Source organism: Melospiza georgiana, chromosome 16 (assembly GCF_028018845.1).
Source record: "Melospiza georgiana isolate bMelGeo1 chromosome 16, bMelGeo1.pri, whole genome shotgun sequence".
NCBI classification, from domain to species: Eukaryota; Metazoa; Chordata; class Aves; order Passeriformes; family Passerellidae; genus Melospiza; species Melospiza georgiana.
In genome coordinates this window covers 3,543,282-3,562,246 of record NC_080445.1, presented here as the reverse complement: position 1 = coordinate 3,562,246, position 18,965 = coordinate 3,543,282, and the positions used below count along the sequence as shown (strand labels likewise).

General features: G+C 56.0%; 1 protein-coding gene across 1 annotated transcript; it reads right to left on the bottom strand.

The window, feature by feature from the left end:
- Nucleotides 1-1,580: 1,580 nt before the first annotated feature.
- MMD2 (monocyte to macrophage differentiation associated 2) lies at nt 1,581-18,582 on the bottom strand. Its single transcript, XM_058035242.1, has 7 exons — nt 18,161-18,582; nt 6,596-6,677; nt 5,793-5,953; nt 5,640-5,714; nt 5,267-5,368; nt 4,910-4,979; nt 1,581-4,446 (listed from the first exon to the last, which is right to left on the bottom strand). Exons 1-7 carry the CDS (start codon nt 18,205-18,207, stop codon nt 4,240-4,242), a joined length of 744 nt encoding a protein of 247 aa, XP_057891225.1. The 5' UTR covers nt 18,208-18,582; the 3' UTR covers nt 1,581-4,239.
- Nucleotides 18,583-18,965: the final 383 nt, after the last annotated feature.

Genomic DNA, 18,965 nt, shown 5'->3' with positions numbered 1-18,965 from the left:
CCCACCTGGGCACTGCTTGCAGTGCTGGGTCTGCAGCACAGACAGACGTGGAGCTGTTGGAGTGAGGCTGGAAAGATGCTCCAAGGGCTGGAGCACCTCTCCTATGGAGCCAGGCTAGGAGATTATCAGGATGGAGAAGTGAAGGCTCCAGGGACACCTTAGAGCCCTTTCCTGCCTAAAGGGGTTCCAAAAAACATGGGAAGGGACTTTGGGCATGGAGTGACAGGACAAGGGGAAATGGATTCCCACTGACAGAGGGCAGGGTTACATGGAATATTGGAATAAATAATATTGGAATAAATTCTTGCCTGCGAGGGTGGTGAGGCCCTGGCACAGGTTGCCCAGAGAAGCTGTGGTTGCCACATCCCTGGAAGTCTTCCAGGCTGGATTGGAAGTGGCTTTGATCATCTTGGTCTAGAGGAAGGTGTCCTTGCCCAGGGCAGGGGTTGGAACAAGATGAGCTTTGAGGTTCCTTCCAACCCAGGCAATTCTAGGATTCTGTGAAAATGCCAGGAGCAAGCCAGGCCAGGCTCTGCAGGCAGCAGCGCCTCAGCTGCACAGGCTGGCTTTGGCCAAACAGGTTTTATCAAAGCAGCTCCAGAGCTGACCTGGAGACTGCTGGGGGTGCACACAGGCTGGTGCCTGGCAGGGGTAAGGGATGGATCATTACTGCACTGGGCACTTGTTCGGGTTGAGATGGTCACTGTTGCTCTGCTTCCCTCAGTGAAAATGTCTCCTTTTGGTTAAGGGTGTTTCCCTGTCCAGGGGTGCTCTGGGTGGGAAAGCAATTCTGCCACCCAGACACCCTCTGGGAACGACAGCACCAAAGCAAAGCAGAGTCAGGAATGCTCCCAGTCCAGCCCAATTGCCAGCAGCACAGCGATGACGGGCGAGGTGGAAGTTGTGGGTCAGGTTTGGGGGTGAGTTCAGCTGCCCCTGGAAGCAGGGAACCCTCCCTGGCTCTCTGGGAAAGCTGCTGAGCCTGGGGGAATGCAGCCCTGTGTAATTACGGCAGACAGGGCTTGTGCAGAGCCCAGGCCAGGCAGCTCCAGCATGGGGCAAATTCTCCCTCTCCAAGAGAAGCCAGTGCCCACAGGAGAGGCTGGTGGGGTCAGCAGGGAGCTGTGCTACCCCCTGCCCTGTCTGCCACAGATTTTCTCCTCCTCTGTGGCTCTGGCATCCTTCATCCCCTCAGTGCCAGCCCTGGGGCTCCACGCCTCAACCTCTGACTCAGCCACCAGGAGGGGAAAGGGCTGGAGCAGGCTGTGCTGAAGCTGCCGTGGTGAGATGCTGCTGCTGAGCCTTCAGCCAGCCCCTCAGGGCACAGGGGCACTGCCAGCAAACTCACTGATTGATTGATTTGTTTGTTTGTTTGTTTGTTTGTTTGTTCAGCAGCTGGCAGTGCCATCCCTGCACCAAGGTGAGTCAGTGCTCAGCACCCCAGTGCCATCCCTGCAGGTGGCTGAGTGGCTCCTCTCCTCACCAGGCAGCAAAGCCACGTGGGATGAGTCAGACAGAAAATGAGTTTATTTCCAGATGCTGCAGGGGAAACTAATTTTGATTTAACAAGCAGGCAAGAGTGAGGTATCTTGAGTTTTTATTTCGATCCTACTCCACAGGAAACAACATCCACTAGAGTTATCTTCCTTACATTTGTATTTGACCCAATACTGTGTTAAATATAAAATACCGATTGAACAAGGATGGATGGTGAAAAACATGAGATGCTAAAAAGATCCCTCGAGCCCTCCTCCAGAAACATCCTGAATGTTACAAGTCATTTAAAATTAGTATAAAACAGGAGGACAATCCAATCACTTGCTCTGTGCCCCCCATGCTTTGCAAGGGGAGGATTTAGGAGCAAGAGGAGAGGGGGAGCCTCTCACTTACAGAGAAGCTCACTCTGCAAATCCAGGCTGAAAGCAGGGTGTCCAACAGAGCCTGGACATCCATTCCTGCCCAGGAGTCCTGCCCTGGATTTTCAGCAGGAGACTGAGATGGAGCAGCCCCAGAAAGGTCCTCTGGCACCTCCCTGTGCCTCAGGAGCCCTTGGGACAGATTGAGGGCCCAAAGACCACAAATGGCAAAAGAGTTTCTGAGATAAATCCCTTGGGGTGAAGCCCAGGGTGATATCCCTGGGCATCCTCAGCCCTGCCAGGGACATTGGCCTGGGGCTGGCAGTGCTGTTTGCCTGCTCTGACCCCAGTGTGGCTCCCCATGGTGTTTGGGGACACAGGGGGAGCAGAGCTGGAGTTGTCACTGTGCCCTGGGGTGGCTCTGGGGACCTGCTCCCCCAGAGCCAGGGAATATTGAAGCAGGAGTTTGTGCAGCTCTGGCTGCCCTCCAGGTGCTTCACGGGATCCTCACACGAGCCCTGTGAGGTAGGTCAGGGTCTGCACCCCCATTTTACAGATGGGGAAACTGAGGCACAGAGAAGGGTAATGACTAGCCAGACAGGAAATATGGCATCTCCCATTCTGGGAGCTCTGCATCCTGCTGTTCCAACCCTGGGTGTGCTCCATCAGCTGCTGGTTGCTCACAGCTCATCCTTCTCCACCTGCAGCAGGTGGCAGGGCCAGGGCTGGGCAGAGCAGCAGCAGAGTCTGGGCTCACTCCAGCTCCTTCACCCCATCACCCCAGGGCAGCCCCAGCCCAAAGGCTGCTTTGGGCACAGAGCCCCAGCAGCCCCAAACCAGGCTGGGGTGCCAGGGACAGCAGCTCCCAGAGCCTTTTACAGGAACCTCCTGCCTGTGGAAGTGAAAGCCCAGCAGATATTTTTGCCAGCCTGGTCAGCAGGGGGTGAGTATCCAGATGTTTCCTCTTTGGTGATGTGCTGCACAGTGGCACAGCCCTGGGGAGCCAGGCCTGGGGTGCCAGAGGCTGGGGGCCCTCAGCTCTGCTCAGCTCCCTGCAATGCTGCTGGAGAGACAGGAGATGTGGGATGCTGGCCACAAATCTCCTTCACTTGCCACATGGTGCCAGAGGCTGCAGCTGTGATTAATCAAAGGCCAAAAAGAGGAGATGGGCAATTGATTCCTTTGGGGCTGGTGGGGAAGGTGCAGGCTCAGCCCAGCACACACCACCACACCCTCCTGGCTCCAGCAGCTCTGCCAGGGTGTTTGGGGAGCAGGATCTGGTGTGGTTTAGCCATTCTGCTGCTCCCAGCAGCTGGATGGATGTTCCATGGTTAGGCATCTGAAAACTGAGCATCACTGGGATCTCTCCATCACAGCTCACACCCAGGCTTCGTGTGGATGCATTCCTGCCCTGCAGCAATCCTGGGAATGCCAGGAATCTTTCCAAAAGTGGAATTAAATCTGATGAGCAATAGTTTCATCAGCAAATGGGAGCAGAGAAGGCAGGTAGCCCCGTGATCCCAGTCCAGGGAGGATCTCTTCCCTCCCTCCGGGAGAAAGGGACTCTCCTGGGCTGACCCCAGCCAGGGAGGTGCCAGGAGCTGGATCCCAGCTCTGCTCCCTGCTGAAGGCACACGTGCAGCAGGGCCTGGGAGCTGGGCTGTGCTTCAGGCTGCCACTGGCACCAGGCTGGAGAGGAAAACCGAGCACTCCAGGGAGAAAATGTCCGCAGGGGATCCCAGGGGTGTATGGATGAGTTGTGCACTTCATATTGGCTTAGAGAAAGGCTTTCCCAGTGCTCAGGGACTGGGATGCCCTGGAAGAGATTCAAATTTCAATCTCTTGTAAGGCTTGTTGAGTATGGACCATCCCCTCAAGGGCTTGGGATGGAGCTGTTGATGCTGGCAGGACTCAGGATGATTTAGGAGCCAGACCAGGTGGTGCAGGGGTGTCACCACATCCCTCTCCACCATTGGGGCTCTCCCCTCACCCTGACTCCTCCAGTCCCCTCAGTGGCACATCTAGGGACTCCAGGAGCCAAACCCAGGGTGTCATAACTGTGCATGTGAGGCCAAGGTTCCCAGCCCCGTGGGATGCTCAAGATCAGGTGAGTGAGCAAAGCTCCAGTGAGTGGTCACTCCTACCACCCACAGCCCAGTCACTCACTGTGTTCTGAAACCTTTGCCTAAAAAAATAAACAGTTCCCAAGCTTAAAAAAGAAAGAACATTTAAAATCAACCTCCAGGCTCTCCTGTCTGTGCAGGAAGGGCACCAACAGCTGCTGTCCATGGGGCGAGGGGGTGGTTTGGGGCGAGCCCGCTGTGTCACCAGTGCCCTCTGTGTCCCCACATGCCAGGTGGCACAAACAACGTCTCTAAGGCTTCTACCGAGGGGAGGTTTTGGTGTCCAGTGCCCCAGGCTGGTACAGGTACCTCCAGATGGCATAGTAGTGGGTGCCAGCTCCCATGGCCACGAAGAGGTGCCAGATGGCGTGGGCGAAGGGGATGCGCCCGTCGCTCTTGAAGAACACCATGCCCAGGCAGTAGAAGAAGCCACCAGCCACCAGCTCCAGGAGGCCATCCCTGTTGGGCTGGGGGCAGGCAATGCTCAGTGAGGCCAAGGCAGGCTGCCCTCTCACCACCACCCCACTGACACCAGAAGGGGTGTCCAGCTGCAGCTCTGGGTTTCTCTGCCTGCTGCTACACCCTCCTCCCCAGCAAGGCAGCAGGGACCCAGCAGCCCTGGGAGAAATGGAACTAGATGGTCTGAAATGGAACTAAATGGTCTTTAAGGTCCCTTCCAATCCAGACCATTCTATGATTCTGTGATCCTACAATTTTCAAACAGAGCCCAGGAAGGAGATCTGGGAGGGATGCACGTGGTGCTGCCAGGCACCCAAAGCACCCGCAGAACCAAGGTGAGCCACTCACATCAGGGATGGCTTTGTCCCTCACAGAGCCTGGAGAATGCACCAACACACAGGAGACAAATTGCTCTGTTTTCAAACCCCTCCTGGGATTTGTCCCTCAGGCTGAGCCCAAGTAGGGCCTTACCATGGAGAGGATGACCAAGGCGGGGAAGAAGCCCATGATAACGTAGCACACCAGCTCCACCAGCTTGTACCTGCGACAGACAGACAGACAGAGATGCAGCTTGGAGCAGGGAGGCTGAGTTTTATGCTTGACATTTCCACAGCAGTGCTACGGGGGAAGGGGTGGCAGTGCCATCACAGCAGGTCCCATGTCCTCATGAGCGGACTGGCTTGGGACCCGGCACTGCGGAGTGACATCTGGGGCTTTTGGCTTTTTATTTGGTGCCACCACGTGGAAGAAGGAAGGAACTCGTGGCAGCAGTCCCTGCTCCTGGCCCGGGTCCCGCACGCCCTCCAGCCCGGGGGTGCAGGCACTCACCGCTCGTGGAAGAAGAAAACATAGACGGTGCCGATGGACGCCATGATCCAGATGATCCAGCGCATGTGGGACGCCCAGGGACCCAACTCCCGCAGGTTCAACCTGCAAAACCAGGGCTGTGGTGAGGAGGGTCCGGGGCAGCACCCTGGACTGGGCTCAGCCCCTCACCCCTGTGCTGTCCCACCACAGGGTCTTCCCAAATTGTAACTTCAAGAGGCTGGAATCCATAGGATGGGAAGGTGTTGTGGAAAGGGGTGAGGTACAACCTCAAGAAGAAGCAAAGCCAGAGGGGGAAACCCTCTTTGTTGGAACCAGGATGATTTTTTCCCCTTCATTGGTGCCAGGTGAAGGCCCCCAGCCAGCAGCAACTCACCAGGGAGCGTAGGAGGCAGCGATGAAGAAGTAAATCACCATCCTGTCAAACATGTGCAGGCAGTGCTCCACAGTCCTGCAGGACAGAGAGACAGGTCACAGCACTGGGGACATCTGGACCCTCTCCCCTTTCCCAAGCAACCAGGGATGGTACCTGAGATGCCTCTTCTTCCAGGAGATGGTGTGGAAGATGGTGGAGACAATGAAGAGGCTGGACAAGCCAAAGCCATAGATCCAGGCTGAGATGGTTTCCCACTGGTCATCAGAGAGGATGTAGAGGATGGAGCTGCCAAGGATGCTGGGCAGGATCCAGAGCTGGAAGGGGAAGCAGGGAAGCAAACCCACTGTTGACTCTCTGCATTTCCATTGAGTAGCTACAACAGAGCCTCCACTTTTTTTTTTAGATGTTTCTTTAGCTTCTGGTCAAAGCTACCACCCCTAAGGGGCAGGCAGGGTCCCTCCCTGCATGGTGCAGCTCCAAAATAGTTTGTCCAGAAGGTAGGGAGGAGGAGGAGGAGGAAGGCACAAGGAGGATGACTGAATCTGAGTCATCTCCCAGGACTCAGAGTGGGAACTGTCAGCTCCAAAAGAAACCCTGATGGAGGGAGAGGTCCCTCCCACTGCTACCCAGGCAGCCCCATGGGCACCTGTCACAGCTCTTGCTGTGAAACAATCCATTTTCAGGGAGCTTTGAAAATAATCCTGCCCCACCAAGCCCACAGGCAGCTTCCCCAGGGACATGGGGCCACAGTGGGGGAGAGCAAGGGAGGTGAAAATCAAATTCCCATGGCAGGAGGAGGGAGAGCATCCCAGTCCCCAGGAGCACACAGAGCACATCTGCCTCAGGCTCTCAGTGACTGCCCCAGGGCTGAACACAGATGGTTTTGGGTGTCCCTTGAGGTTCCTCAGTGGATCCCCAGAGGGATGAGCTCTCAGGATCCAGGGACAGGGACTCACAGCGTGGGTGGCAGTGTTGGCTGCGTGCTCATATTCCGTGGGCTGGTACCTGCAGTTGGACGGGACACGGTGATTCATGAACCTGCAGAGAGAGGTGGGGAGAGAAACACACTCAGGGCACAGGGATGGAGCAAAACCCTTCTGGAAGGGCCTGCACAGGATCTGCAGCCCTACTGTGGCTCAGCTTTGCTCCAGGTGCTCCAGGTGCCCTGCAGAATGGACACCAGGGCACAGCGTGTCCATCTGGCTGTCCCCAGGTGCCCAGGTCTTGCTCAGCCATGGCTGAGGCTGAAGCAGCTCCTGGGAGCCCTGGTGGGACCTCAGCCCATCCAGGGGTTACACCTTCGTGTCACAGCAGCATGGCCAGCTCCAAAAAGGGTATCCCTGCATTGCCTTTGGTTTCTGGGTAACACCTGCATCTTCCTCCTACCCCCAGGGTTGCACATCCCAACACACATGTGAAAAGCCTACTGCCCTCCCTTGGAAGCCTGCATCTTTATTTCTGTTTCTCAGTCTTAGGAGGCATCAGCTTGCTCTTGGTGTTCACAGGAATGTATCGATTTCCCTGCTGGGCCAACAGACAGAGATAAAAAACAGTGCCACTGCATTTCTGGGTGTGTAACAACAAATTAAATGTGCATAAATAACAGCTCTGAGCACAGCCTCATCCACCACCCTCTTCTGGCAGGAGACAGCAGTGGAGCCTTAGCAAAGGGAATGAGGAGCAGGGAAATGGAGAGGGTTCCTTCTCTGCTCCTCAAATTCAGGGATTTTAGGACTTTTCCTGCTGTGGCTCAGATCAGGGAGGCCGAGCTGAGCTGCAGGGCAGGACCTGGGCTAATTGCTCTGTGACCCTGCTTGCCCCCAGCTCCAGCACCATCTGCAGCCCTTCACAGCTGAGTTGTGCCCAGCAAAGGGGCTCAGGGGCTGGCACGACCTTGCTGCTGGGCACAGGGTGATGCCCCAGGCCAGGATGCTTGGAAAGGCAGGAAATGTCCCCTCTCCCTGTCCCCAAGCCACCCACGCCTGTGTAGGCTCCCCTGCCATCTCCTGCCTGCTTGGCCCCCCTGCCTGAGCCACTGCCTGTTAAAACTGAGCCAGGATGGATTAAATAGCTCAAATGACAAGGATTTGGGGTGGGGGGAATTGTGCAACCACAGCGGTTGAGGGGAGCCCCAGCAGGTGACAGTGACAATGACAGAGGGGCCCTGTCCCCAGCCCCTGCCCTGCCTCCGGCCAGACTCTGGCACTGTGGCAAGAGATTCTTGGTCCTCATCAGCAAAAAATGTCTGGAATTAAGGGGGGGGGGGATGGAGGGGCCAAGCTGCCACTGCTCTGTTCCCCGGGGCTCACAGGGGGCTCAGCAGGGCTGGGAAGAACCTGGGCACCCCTGGGGACAAGGCTGTGCCCAGGGCACTGTCACCTGCACCCCAGGGACACCAGGGATGCCCTCCCCATGCCACCACTGCAGGCACAAGGGCTGGCAGGGCTGCCTGTGCCGGAGCCATGTCCCCCTGGCAGGAGGAGGCTGCTGTCCCCAGCGTTGCCAGGAGACTGTCCCCAGCTCCCCTCCACTGTCTGCTTCCCTTTATTTTCCCTTTTAATAACCAGAAGGAGGGGGAAGAGGGGAGGCCAGACGTCCACATGACGTCACAGTTGCTGAGGAAACACGTTCAAGGCCTTTTCCTTGGATTTATTGATTTTAACAAAGCCCGCTCCCTCTTCCCTCTGCTCTGGCTGGTGCTGTTCACAGCAGCAACACAGATCCAATTCCACAGCCCCCTCCCCAGGGCTGGGGGGCTCCCAGACCCTTTGGGAAGGTTTTTCTGGGGTGTAAATATCCTCCCTAGCTCTGGCACAGGGTAGAGAAGCTGGGAAGGACCACCCAAGCCATGTCCATGTCACAAGGCTGGAGAGCATTTATGTTCCTGCAGCCCAGAGCTGTGCCCACAAACTCCTGCTTTTCTCAGAGGGACAACAGCCTTGAGGAGGAACCTTTATTTTTATTAACCTGGGGAGAGATTGCTCTTACTTTCCTGCTCTGCTTTCCAGTAAGCATCATCCTGTGGATGGTGGGAATGGAGCATCAGGGATGTGGGATCTGGTGGGTCAGCCCGAGCCCCATTTTTGGGACCTGCATTGTGTTTTGGGGCTAATTTGGCACATTTCTGTGGTCCTCCTATGGTCTTGCTTTGCCAGGGTGGGAAGAAGGGGAGAAAGGGATAGAGTTAAGTTTTTCCTCAGGAGGGCTCCTGCAGAACTCTGAGCTCTCCTGAGGGCACCAAGAGAACCTGAACCAGTCACTCCATGGTCACCTCCCTCTGTAGAAATGGGAGCAGCTGGTGTTGGCACATCTCCTGGCAAGGCAGGATAAGTCCCTTATTTCCTCTTTATTTCCCAGGGGTGCAGAGGTCACTTCCTCCCCTACTCCCCCAGGATTTTATGGACCAGCTCGTGCCATCCCTGTGCACACTGGCGTGGGTGCAGGGCACAGGGAGCCCTGCAGCATTCCCAGCCTGCAGATAGTTGCCAGAGCAGTGTGCAGAACCAGCTCCAGCCTGGACAGACAGATGGATACACTTGGAAGCAGCACTGGTGATTGTTGGGTGCAGGAAGGCACCAGCAGGTGCTCACACACCGCTGGGTGCTCCAGTGCAGCTCAGCAGGTGCTTCAGGACGGCAAATCAAGACCCAGAGAAGTTCAAAGACTCTGCAGAGCAGGATCATGATCATGTTCACTCCCAGGGATGCTGTGTGGGAAGCAGGGAACCAAAGGGTTCCCGGGCACCTTCTCCTCCTGGTGCTGCTCCTGGCACACCCATAGAACTGTTGTATGAAGAGGGGGCTGCCCAGGGGTTATTCACAGCAATCCCAAGGTTTTTGCCTGCCCTGCTTTGCCCTGGCCCCTTTCCCAGGGAGGGAGCCTGAAAAGGGCCAGTACAGCAGCTCTGGCCAGGGAAACAATGAGCCCCTTGTCCCTGGGCAGAGTGCAGAGCTGCCTTCCCAGGCCTGCTCCTTTCTCCTGCTCTTTCTCCCACTCTCTTGGGTTGGGGTGGGTTTTTTTAATATGGCTTTAGGGGTTCTTACTGTGTTTTTAAAAGACTTTTGTCCACCAACAAAATTCCAGCCTCCAAAATCGTGCAGATCTGCCTGGCTCTTGCTTTGCCAGGGTGGGAAGAAGGGAAGAAAGGGACAGAGTTAAATTATTCCTCATGTGGGACTCTGAGCTCTCCTGAGGGCACCAAGAGAACCTGAATCAGTCACTCCATGGTCACCACACACTCACTCAAGCAGAGCCATGGGACACTTGCAGGAAAGCTGTCCCCTGCAAACATGAGGGGAATGGCCCCAAAAGAAACCCCAGCCAGGCTGCAGTTTGGTACAGATGGGATTTAGCCCTGCCTTTGACATAACTCCCTGGTTGGCCTCTGCCACATCTCCTCAAGTCCCTCTCCCTCCCCTTTCCCCTCTCTCCAAGTGAAGATTATAATTTTGACATCCTTTAGGCAAGCCAGTGGTGGATAATGTGAGGAGGGTGTAAAATCACCACAAGATGTGGATGGGGAGGTGAGAGCTGGGCTTCTGCCCTTGGAAAGAGCTGCTCCAACACCTGCCATGAATCAGGCTGTGCATGTGTCTGTGTGTCTGTGCATTGTGGGCTGGGTGCCACGGGGACAAAGGACCAGTCAGCAAGCCCAAGGTCATCCCAGGTGATACAAATTTCCCCAGAGCAGCTCACCTCCACAGGTTTCACCTGCAAATGGATTATAAAAGGGCTGGGCTTGCTCAGGAGTTGGCCTGGAGCCTGTGGAGATGGATTTGCTGTGCATTCACCCTCCTGCCCAAGGAGGTGAGACTCCTCCAAGCTCTGTTCCCTGCTGGGCAGTTCTGGGGGTCTGGCTGCAAGGGAAGAGGATTTCTCCTTCCTCTTGTGCCTGGATGTCACAGATGCTTTAACAATAACAGAGGAAGATGGTGGTGGTCAGAGAGGAAGGGTTTGGCGGATGTTGACCAGCAATGGAGGTAAGTCCTGCTGGGGCTGTCCCCTGTTAGAACAAGTGTTGTGATGCCTGAGGTGTCAGGGATGGAGCAGACGTGTCCCTGCAGGGCAGATCTCACTCTCTCGCTCCTCAGGGCCTGGCCTGCGGTTGCTCTGACAGCCCTGAGGCTGCACACCCAGCACAGATGGCAGGTTTGGTCCTGGGGCTCACGTGGGAGCTGCTGTGGTGGCATCCCCTAAGCTGGGGCTTGGCAAGGCCCTGCCTCTGCTCTGGGATCTGCTCAGGCTCCAGCTGCATTCCTGGTAAGAGGCTTCAATCCCCTGAGCTCCTGTGTGGTTTGTAATTAGCCGAGTCCTCTGGGGCCTGGCTGTGTTTGTGTCCAGCTCTCCACCACAGGGCTCACAAGGTGCAGGAGCACCAGGAAATCCCAGGAACCCAGGAGATCCCCCAGACTTTACTGCTTTATCCAGCCCAGGAGCTTGTGAAATCCTGCTTTTCCTTCCTAGCCATTGACTTGGGAACATTTGCCATGGCTGCTGTTTGTGTCCAGCTCACCACCACAGGGCCCACAAGGTGCAGGAGCACAAGGAAACCCCCATGGCCCACCTTGAACCCAGCAGATCCCCCAGACTTTACTGCTTTATCCAGCCCAGGAGCACTTGTTAAACCCTGCTTTTCCTTTTCCCATTGGCATGGCAATGTTTGCCATGGGAAGCAGAAACACCAAGGCTGGCACTGCCCAGGAGTGCCATCTGCAGTGCCACCCACACGGGTACGGGTGGCACCTGTTGGGGGCTGGATCCTCCCTTCCATGCCCATTCCTCAGAGCTGCCTGCTCCCACGCTCACAGATGGTTCTTTGCTTTGCAGAGCTGGGCTGGAGCAGCTCCTGGGCCAGGCCTGGCCTTGGGCCCCTCCTGTGACTCCCATCCATGGGAGAGGGGGAGCAGAGCAGGACAGCTCAGGGGTTTCTTTTTGTCACACTTCCTAGCACAAGGAGATGGCAGCTTGGGTAAGGAGTAGGAAATGGAAAGGTTTTTATCTAAGCCAGCATTTCCCCACCTTTCTCATGGGTAAATCCAGCAGATTTCTGGAGTAACCCACCCAGATTCTCCTGGTGCAAGCCTTGCTTCCACAAAGTGAATCAAAAGGGGCAGCAGATCCAATCATCACCCATCTCCTCATTCCTCCCATCCCACTTTTGCTCATTCCCAGCACTCTGAGCACCCTGGGCTGGCTGAGGACCATGCCCTGGCACTACACAGCCTGCACACCCTGAGAACCCATGAGCAAGGGCTGCTGCTGACTCAGAGAGGGGCCCTGTGCTCAGCCAGGTCCGTGCTGTCCCTGGCTCTGAGCCACAGGCACAGGTGTCCCCTGAGGAGGCAACCCCTGACACACCTCAGAGGGTGCAGGAGGGACTGTGCTGCTCCTCCCCTGAGTACCAAGGGCATCCAAAATTCCTTTCATGCTCAGGGACAACCATGGGATGCTCCAAGCCAGGCGTTGACCATTTCTGCACCCACCAGAGCCCATGTACACCCAGCAAGGCTTGATTGGTGGTGGAAACTCAGCAGTAATTCCTAACTGTCCATATTGCCACCCTGTGGGCAGGGATACTTCTTTTTCTCCCCAGCTCTCTATGTAGATGGTATCTCTCAGTCTTCCAAGGTAATTCATGACCCTGCAACCACAGCAGAGCTGTTTGTTTATTCACAACAGATGGGATCGGTGAGTGTTTCCCAAATTACTTTCTGAGCTGGGACTTCTTGTTTCATTTGGTACTCATGAGACATCCAACAACAGCTGATTAGTCACAAAGTGACTCTGATGTCCCAGGTGTTTGGTGAATGTTGGAAGGACTGTTTCCAGAACTGCAAATCCTCTATTATTCATTAATTTCTTGCTTGGAAAGTCATTGTGCATGTTCCTTGCTGCCTTGCCTTGAGCAGTGGGATAAATCCTGAGCTGGGTCTGCCTCTTTAACTGCAGCAGCCCCAGCAGTGAATGTGACCACTGGATCCTGTGCCTGCTGGCACAAGATTTGGATAGTTTGAGGGCTGGAGCTTTCCCAGCCTCTAACCCTGACAGTGACTGTGAAATACATGGGCAGGTGAGCAGTCCCAGGTTCATAAAACCTCCCCACAGCATGGCCTGAGACACAGCCAGGCTCTCACTTGGGATTCCCAGATGCTGCTCAAGTACAAATCATATCTGTAAATTATTCAGTAAATGCCTCTGGACAGCAAAGGCAGAGAAGGGGAATCATGTATTTCACCAGCCAAGCATGCAGATAGTAAGATTTCCATTAGTATAACTTACAACAGAGAGCAGAGCTGTGTCTAATACTGCTGCTCAGCACAGAGAGGAGCCAGCTCCTTGCCCTGACCTGATGATCTCTTTCTGCATAAAATCCTTTCCTCAGCAGCAGCAGACCTGGCTGCAAACTCAAACAGGAGCAGAGAGCTGACTCCAAATTCTCCTGAAGGTCAGCACTGCTTGGCTCAGCTCAGTGGTCCCTGACTCATCCAGCAGGAACGTGACACCTGTGCCATCGTGTTATCATGAGAGGCTCAGTGTTATCACAGAGAGCCCCTCTGGGCTCCCTCTGCATGAAAATGTTGAGTTTGTCACACCTGGAGAGACCTGATCTGTGTGTTTGGCCATGTCTGCTCAGCCTTTCTCAGATCCAGCCCTGGCAGCAGCATCATCTCTGGGGATTAAACACAACTCCTGGTGCAGCTGCAGCCAGGCACCCCTCAGGAGTGAAGGGCTGGAATAAGCTGTGCTTTTTTCCCTTCCTTTCTTTGGGAGTTGTACTTGTTGGCATGGCTTTGTCTGGCTGTGGAGCTGGGGGTGTGGGAAGGGAGGAGGAGGAGGAGGGAGGCCAGCCCTGGCAGAGCCCCATTTCTCACAGCCACTGACCTGCAGGGCTGGGCACTGGCTTGAATTTCCCATGGGTGGTGTTGACTGCTGCCTCGTGAAGCTGGACACAGCAAACTGTGCCAAAGAATCACATCAGGCTGATATCCAACACCAGCTGAAGGAGGGGAAGGATCATGTGTTTCCCAGGCAGCCAGGAGACCGTCCTTGCCCCAAAAGCACAAGGCTTGGTTTGCCCACTCATGCACACCTTCAGTGTGCTGCTCCCCACCTCAGCCTGCCCTGCTGGGTGTCCCAGCCCTTGCAGAGGATGGAACAGGGCAGTTTGAGTGGATATCCCATCAAAAATGCTGCTCTGAGAGCTCGCTGCCTTCCAAACACCTGGCTCCCATTACACACCCTGAGGTAAATCCTACTGGTGCCATTTTAAGAGTATCTGAGCCAAGCTGGCCCCACAAAGCAACCAGCATGGAATTGGTTGGTAATATCAGCTGATCCATGTTTTCCCAGCATTTTGGGGGCCTCCCCACCTCTTGGAGCAGTGCCTTTTGCATTTGGGGAGTCTGTCTGCTCAGCTGGGGACAGACTGACAGGTCCTGATGGGGCTGGTGCTTGCAAGGTGAGCAGCCCCTGCCTCTGGAGGAGCTTCAGGCTGTGCTATCAACACTGAAAGCATTTCCCTTCTCACTGCTCCATCCCACATGGGCTGTGGGGGAAGCAGAGCTCTTGGAAAACATCTTGGAGTGTGTGGGCAGGAGAGGGCTGCTCATGTTTTCATGGCAAAGCAATGGAGAACAGGTCTTTGCAATGTGGTTGCTCTGTCCAGGCTGTCAGCCTGGCATTGGTTTCCTTGTGTTTGGAGTCTGAGCACCCCAACATTTCTTATTCCTCCTATTCCTGCTGCTTCTCCTCTTCCTGTCTTGGCCAGGGATGCTGGAATAGCTGATCAAGATCTCCTGGCTCAATAACTACAGGTGCAGGGAGAAACAAATGTCTTCCCAGCTACCTTTCCCCAAATTCAGAGGATTTGGGTTTGAGCAAGGGTAGAGTTCAGACCTCCATCCCCTCGTGCTAGTGAGGAGGTGGCAATGCCTGCACTGCAGGCACAGGGAGGGTAGGACTGGACCATGCACCTGCAGAGACCCCCACAGAGCCCCTGAGACATTCATGTGGATTTTCCCATTCTCTTTGTATTACCCATGCAGGGGAACCAAGCAAACACAGTAAGATTTAGAGCCTTTACCATGGACAAACCCAAGGAGCTGCTATCAGTCTGTGAGGATGATTCAGTGCCCTGCAGCTCCCAGCAGAGCCCTCTCCAGTGCTGCTCCAGGGAGGCTGAAGCTGGCTGGGTACAGCAGCTCCCTGATTAATCACATTTCCTTCCAATTACAGCTCTGCATGGCCAAGATCTGGGAAGCATTCAGGGAATTAACTGCTCAGCCCCATGGCAGCTACGTGGGCAGGAAGGACCACACCGTGTTTGAGTTAAAACTGGGCCAAAAGAGGGTCAAAGCTGGTGGTGAGGGTCAAGGAGGGTTTGGTTACCAGGTCAGTGTAACCTGACCAATGAGCCCAGAGATAAAGATGCAGCTTGGTCTGAGCTGCTGGTCTGGGAGGGACCCAGCACTGTTTTGGTGAGCTGGGAGGGAGGAATAACCCTGTGGTGGCTGGATAAAGCAGGAGGAATCTCATCTGCTCACACTTGGTGCTGTGCTGGCGTTGTGGTTAAATCCACCCTGTGGGGCAGGAGATGAATATTCCTTATCATGGTTGTGAGTGACAGGGAAAGCCTTGCAGCAACCGAGCTTTGAAACTCCATTTCCCCACGGTGTCAATGATGGAAGAGCCTCCCGGGCCCCAGAGCAGAGCAGAGACCACTGAGTTTCTCATTTATAACCTCAAATGGCACTGCCTGCACCCTGCTCCACCACGGTGGCGGCTCCTCCCTTTGCTTCCTTCCCCTCTGCCCCAGCTCTGCATCCCCAAAGCCCGGCCAGGAGGGATTTGGAGGCAGCCTGGTGTCCCTCCAGCCCTGAGTTTTCTCCTGGCAGTTCACAGAACGTTCCCACATTGATCACGGCTTTTCATCTCTTTGTTCTCACACAACAGGTCTTTCATCACCACACTGTGTTTTATTTATTCCTTTTGGTGGGTGTATCAATGGCCAAGTTCCTCCTTTCTTGGTCCTGGCTCAAATTTAGATAAAATGACATGAAAAATGAAGCCTGTTCCAGGCTTTTCCTCCACAAGGAAAACTTCGATCTTTTTTGTTTTGTTTTGTTTTTTTCAAGGAACACCATAAGCAAGGCCACATTCTCTGAAAAGATGTTGCAAGATGGAATCACAGAATTGCTAAGGTTGGACAAGACCTCTAAGATGGAGTCTGACCATGAGCCCAGCACTGCCATGTTCACCCCTAAACCACTTCCAGTGCCATGTTCACCCCTAAACCACTTCCCCAGGTGCCACATCCCCATGTGGTTTTGACAACTTCCAGGAATGGTGATTCAGCCACTTCCCTGGGCAGCCTGGTTTAGTCTTTCCTAGCATCCAATCTAAACTTCCCCTGGTGCAGTTTGAGCCCATTTTGTCTTATCCTGTCCCTTGCTACCTGGCTGCACCCTCCTCTCAGGGAGTTGTGGTCACTGGGAAGGTCCCCCCAAGCCTCCTTTTCTCCATGCTGAGCTCCCTCAGCTGCTCCTTATCAGACTTGTGCTCCATTATCCATCTCTGGGCCTTCTCCAGCACCCCAACACCTTTCCTGTAGTGAAAACTGAGCACAGGATTTGATTCTGCTGCCTTGAAGGACATGTGCCACCATGAGTCCCCTGGCTTCTGCTTGTCCCAGTTCCCACCTCAGAGCTCTCTGAAAGAGCATCCCTGGCACAAAGGAAGGAGCAGCTTTAGGGTTTCTTTTGGGACATGCCCCAGCAGAGCATTTCCATGGAGAGCAGAGCTGGTGTACACAGAGGGAGGGGGGACTGGGATTATCCCACTGTTATTTTTGAGCACTGGGCTAAGAGGATCTCTGCGATGATACAGGAAGCCCTGGGTTAACATCATGTGCTGGTGATTTTCTTGGGGTGAAAGCCAAGGGAGCTCCCATCTCCTGCTGCTCCCCAGGCAGCCCTGGCACGCAGTGAGAGCTGGAGGATTGATTCCCTGTGGATCTGCCCCTTCCTGTGCCCCACCACCCCTGCCCTGCATGTGGGCACCATCCCTGTAATACCCCATCCCACTGACCAAGCTGTCTCCAGAAAGCACCAGCACAGGGCTGGAGCAGGCTGATTCAGGGCAAATCAAGCAACAGGTTGGCAGATGGGCTCTGCTGGGGGAGACTGATGTCATGGAGCAACCCCTGATCTCCTGCCCGGCTCCCAAAGAGCCTCTGCACCCCTGCCCTGGGGTACAGGTGTGGTTTTCCTCCTGCTCTGGGGCACAGAGGTTTGCTCAGCTCCTTTTCCCCCAGCTCTGCCCTTTGCATGCCAGCAGGGTGGGGGAGTGAAAGGTGGGGGTGTGAAAGTCTTGAATTCTCCATTTTCACAGGGTTTTGTACCAGGAACATTGTGCAGATCTGCTGGGTGCCTCCTGCCTCTCCCCCAAGCAAAGGTTATCAGGAGGTTTTGAGCTACAGCCTCAAAAGGGTCTTTGAGCAAGTGGCCACGTTTCAGGCAGGTTTTGGAGATGCAAGCATGGATTTTCCCCACGGGACACCTGTAAGGAAAGGAGCTGATGGCCGGAGGGGGTCGGGGGATGATCTCCTGTCCTTACCCAGCCCAGACAAACATCCCTCAGGGATCATCCTGCCTGGAGCAGGCGAGAAACACCCTCACCGCTTCTTTTCACACAACTTTTTCTCTGGTATCTACCCCCTGACAGGACCACGGGGAATCTGGAAGTGGCAGCACAGAGTTCAGTGCCCTCAGGAGCTGTGCCAGCCCGTGGGACCCTACACAGGCACAAAAACATCCCCAGGGAGCACAGCCTGTCCTCGGTGCAGGGCTGAACAGCCCCGGCAGCCGCTGTCCCCACCTGTGCAGCTGCCGGTGCCACCTGCCTCATGCCGGGCAGGTGCTGTCCCCGTGTCACCTCCCTCCCAAAGGCCACACCTGATCCCGCAGCCGCGCGTGTGGCCGAGCGCCGTCTGGCCCGTGCCCGGCAATCCTCCCGGCACAGGTAACACCGGCAGCTTTCCTGCTGCACCTCAGCTCTCCAAACAAGCCCCGGCTGCTGCTGGAAAAGCTCCCTGGGGATTCCATGGAGGGAGAGAAGGATCCTCCGCCCGTGCATCCCACGGGGACCCTGTTGAGCCTGCGGGTCCAGGCTGGCACAGCCGCCCCGAGGGGGTTTCACCGGGGTGCAGAGGGACCCTGGATCACATCGGTCCCTCCATGGGGGTTCGGAGCCAGCGTTAGGGTGGTCTGTCCCCTCGGGAAGGCAGGATCCTGCCATGGGAGAGCCGCGGTGAAGTTAGAGCCAGCGAAAGGCTCCCAAGGATGCTGACAATCCTTTAGGGATGCAGAAAAGCAGGTAGCCGAAAGCCGAGCCCGCACTCGCCCTGTGCTCCGAGGCACACAGCAGCTCTCCAAGATCCTTTCGGGCTCCATCCCCGCCGAGCCGAGCCCGGGGAGAGCTCGGGGCTGTCCGGGGGTCGGGGACCGGCGCAGCGATGGATTTACCTGGCGTAGCGCGTCTTCTGGAAATCCAGGAGCCGGGACACGAACATCGCGGCGGTGCCATGGGGGTCCCGGGCAGCGGCGGCTGCTCAGCCCCGGCCGGGGGCACGGCACCAACTCGGCGAGCTCCGGCTGCCGGCAGGGAGAAGGGGCGGCCGGTCCGGCACGGCACAGCCCAGCCCGGCACAGCCCAGCCCAGCCCGGCACAGCCCAGCCCGGCACAGCCCAGCCCCGGCCCCCTCCCGCCCCCTCGGCCGCTCGGGAGAAGCGACACGGGCAAAACAAAGGCGACCTCCGGGAGGGGGGAGCCAGCCCCGCTGCCGCCCTCAGATGTGCAACGAGGAGGAGGAGGAGGAGGGAAAAAAAGAAAGGGGGGTGTGGGGGGAATCCCTTCCAACTCTTGCCGGCCACAGCAACCTGCGCGATCTCCCTCCGCCCCCCGGCAGCTTTAAGCACAGCTAAAAATATCCCCCACCCTCCCCGCTGCCACCCCCGGGGGATCAAATAGCAGCAGATTTGAATTGAAAATGTGATTAAAGCATCGGGGAGGGGGAGAGCGCCGAGCGCCGGCAGCCAGACGCTCCCCCCGGTACCCACCTGCTCCCCCCGGCCCCGCTGCCCACCACTGGGTCCCCCCCGAGGCATCTGTGCCCACCCCGGGGCAGCGCCATCCCCAAGGAGCCGGTTTGTTTGGCTTTGCGTTCATTTATTTGGTTTCAACGATTTTTTTCACATTATTTTCCAGGGGCTAGGGTGGGTGGCTCTGCCACCATCGCTGCATGGTGCCCCTGGGAGGGGGCACAGCTCC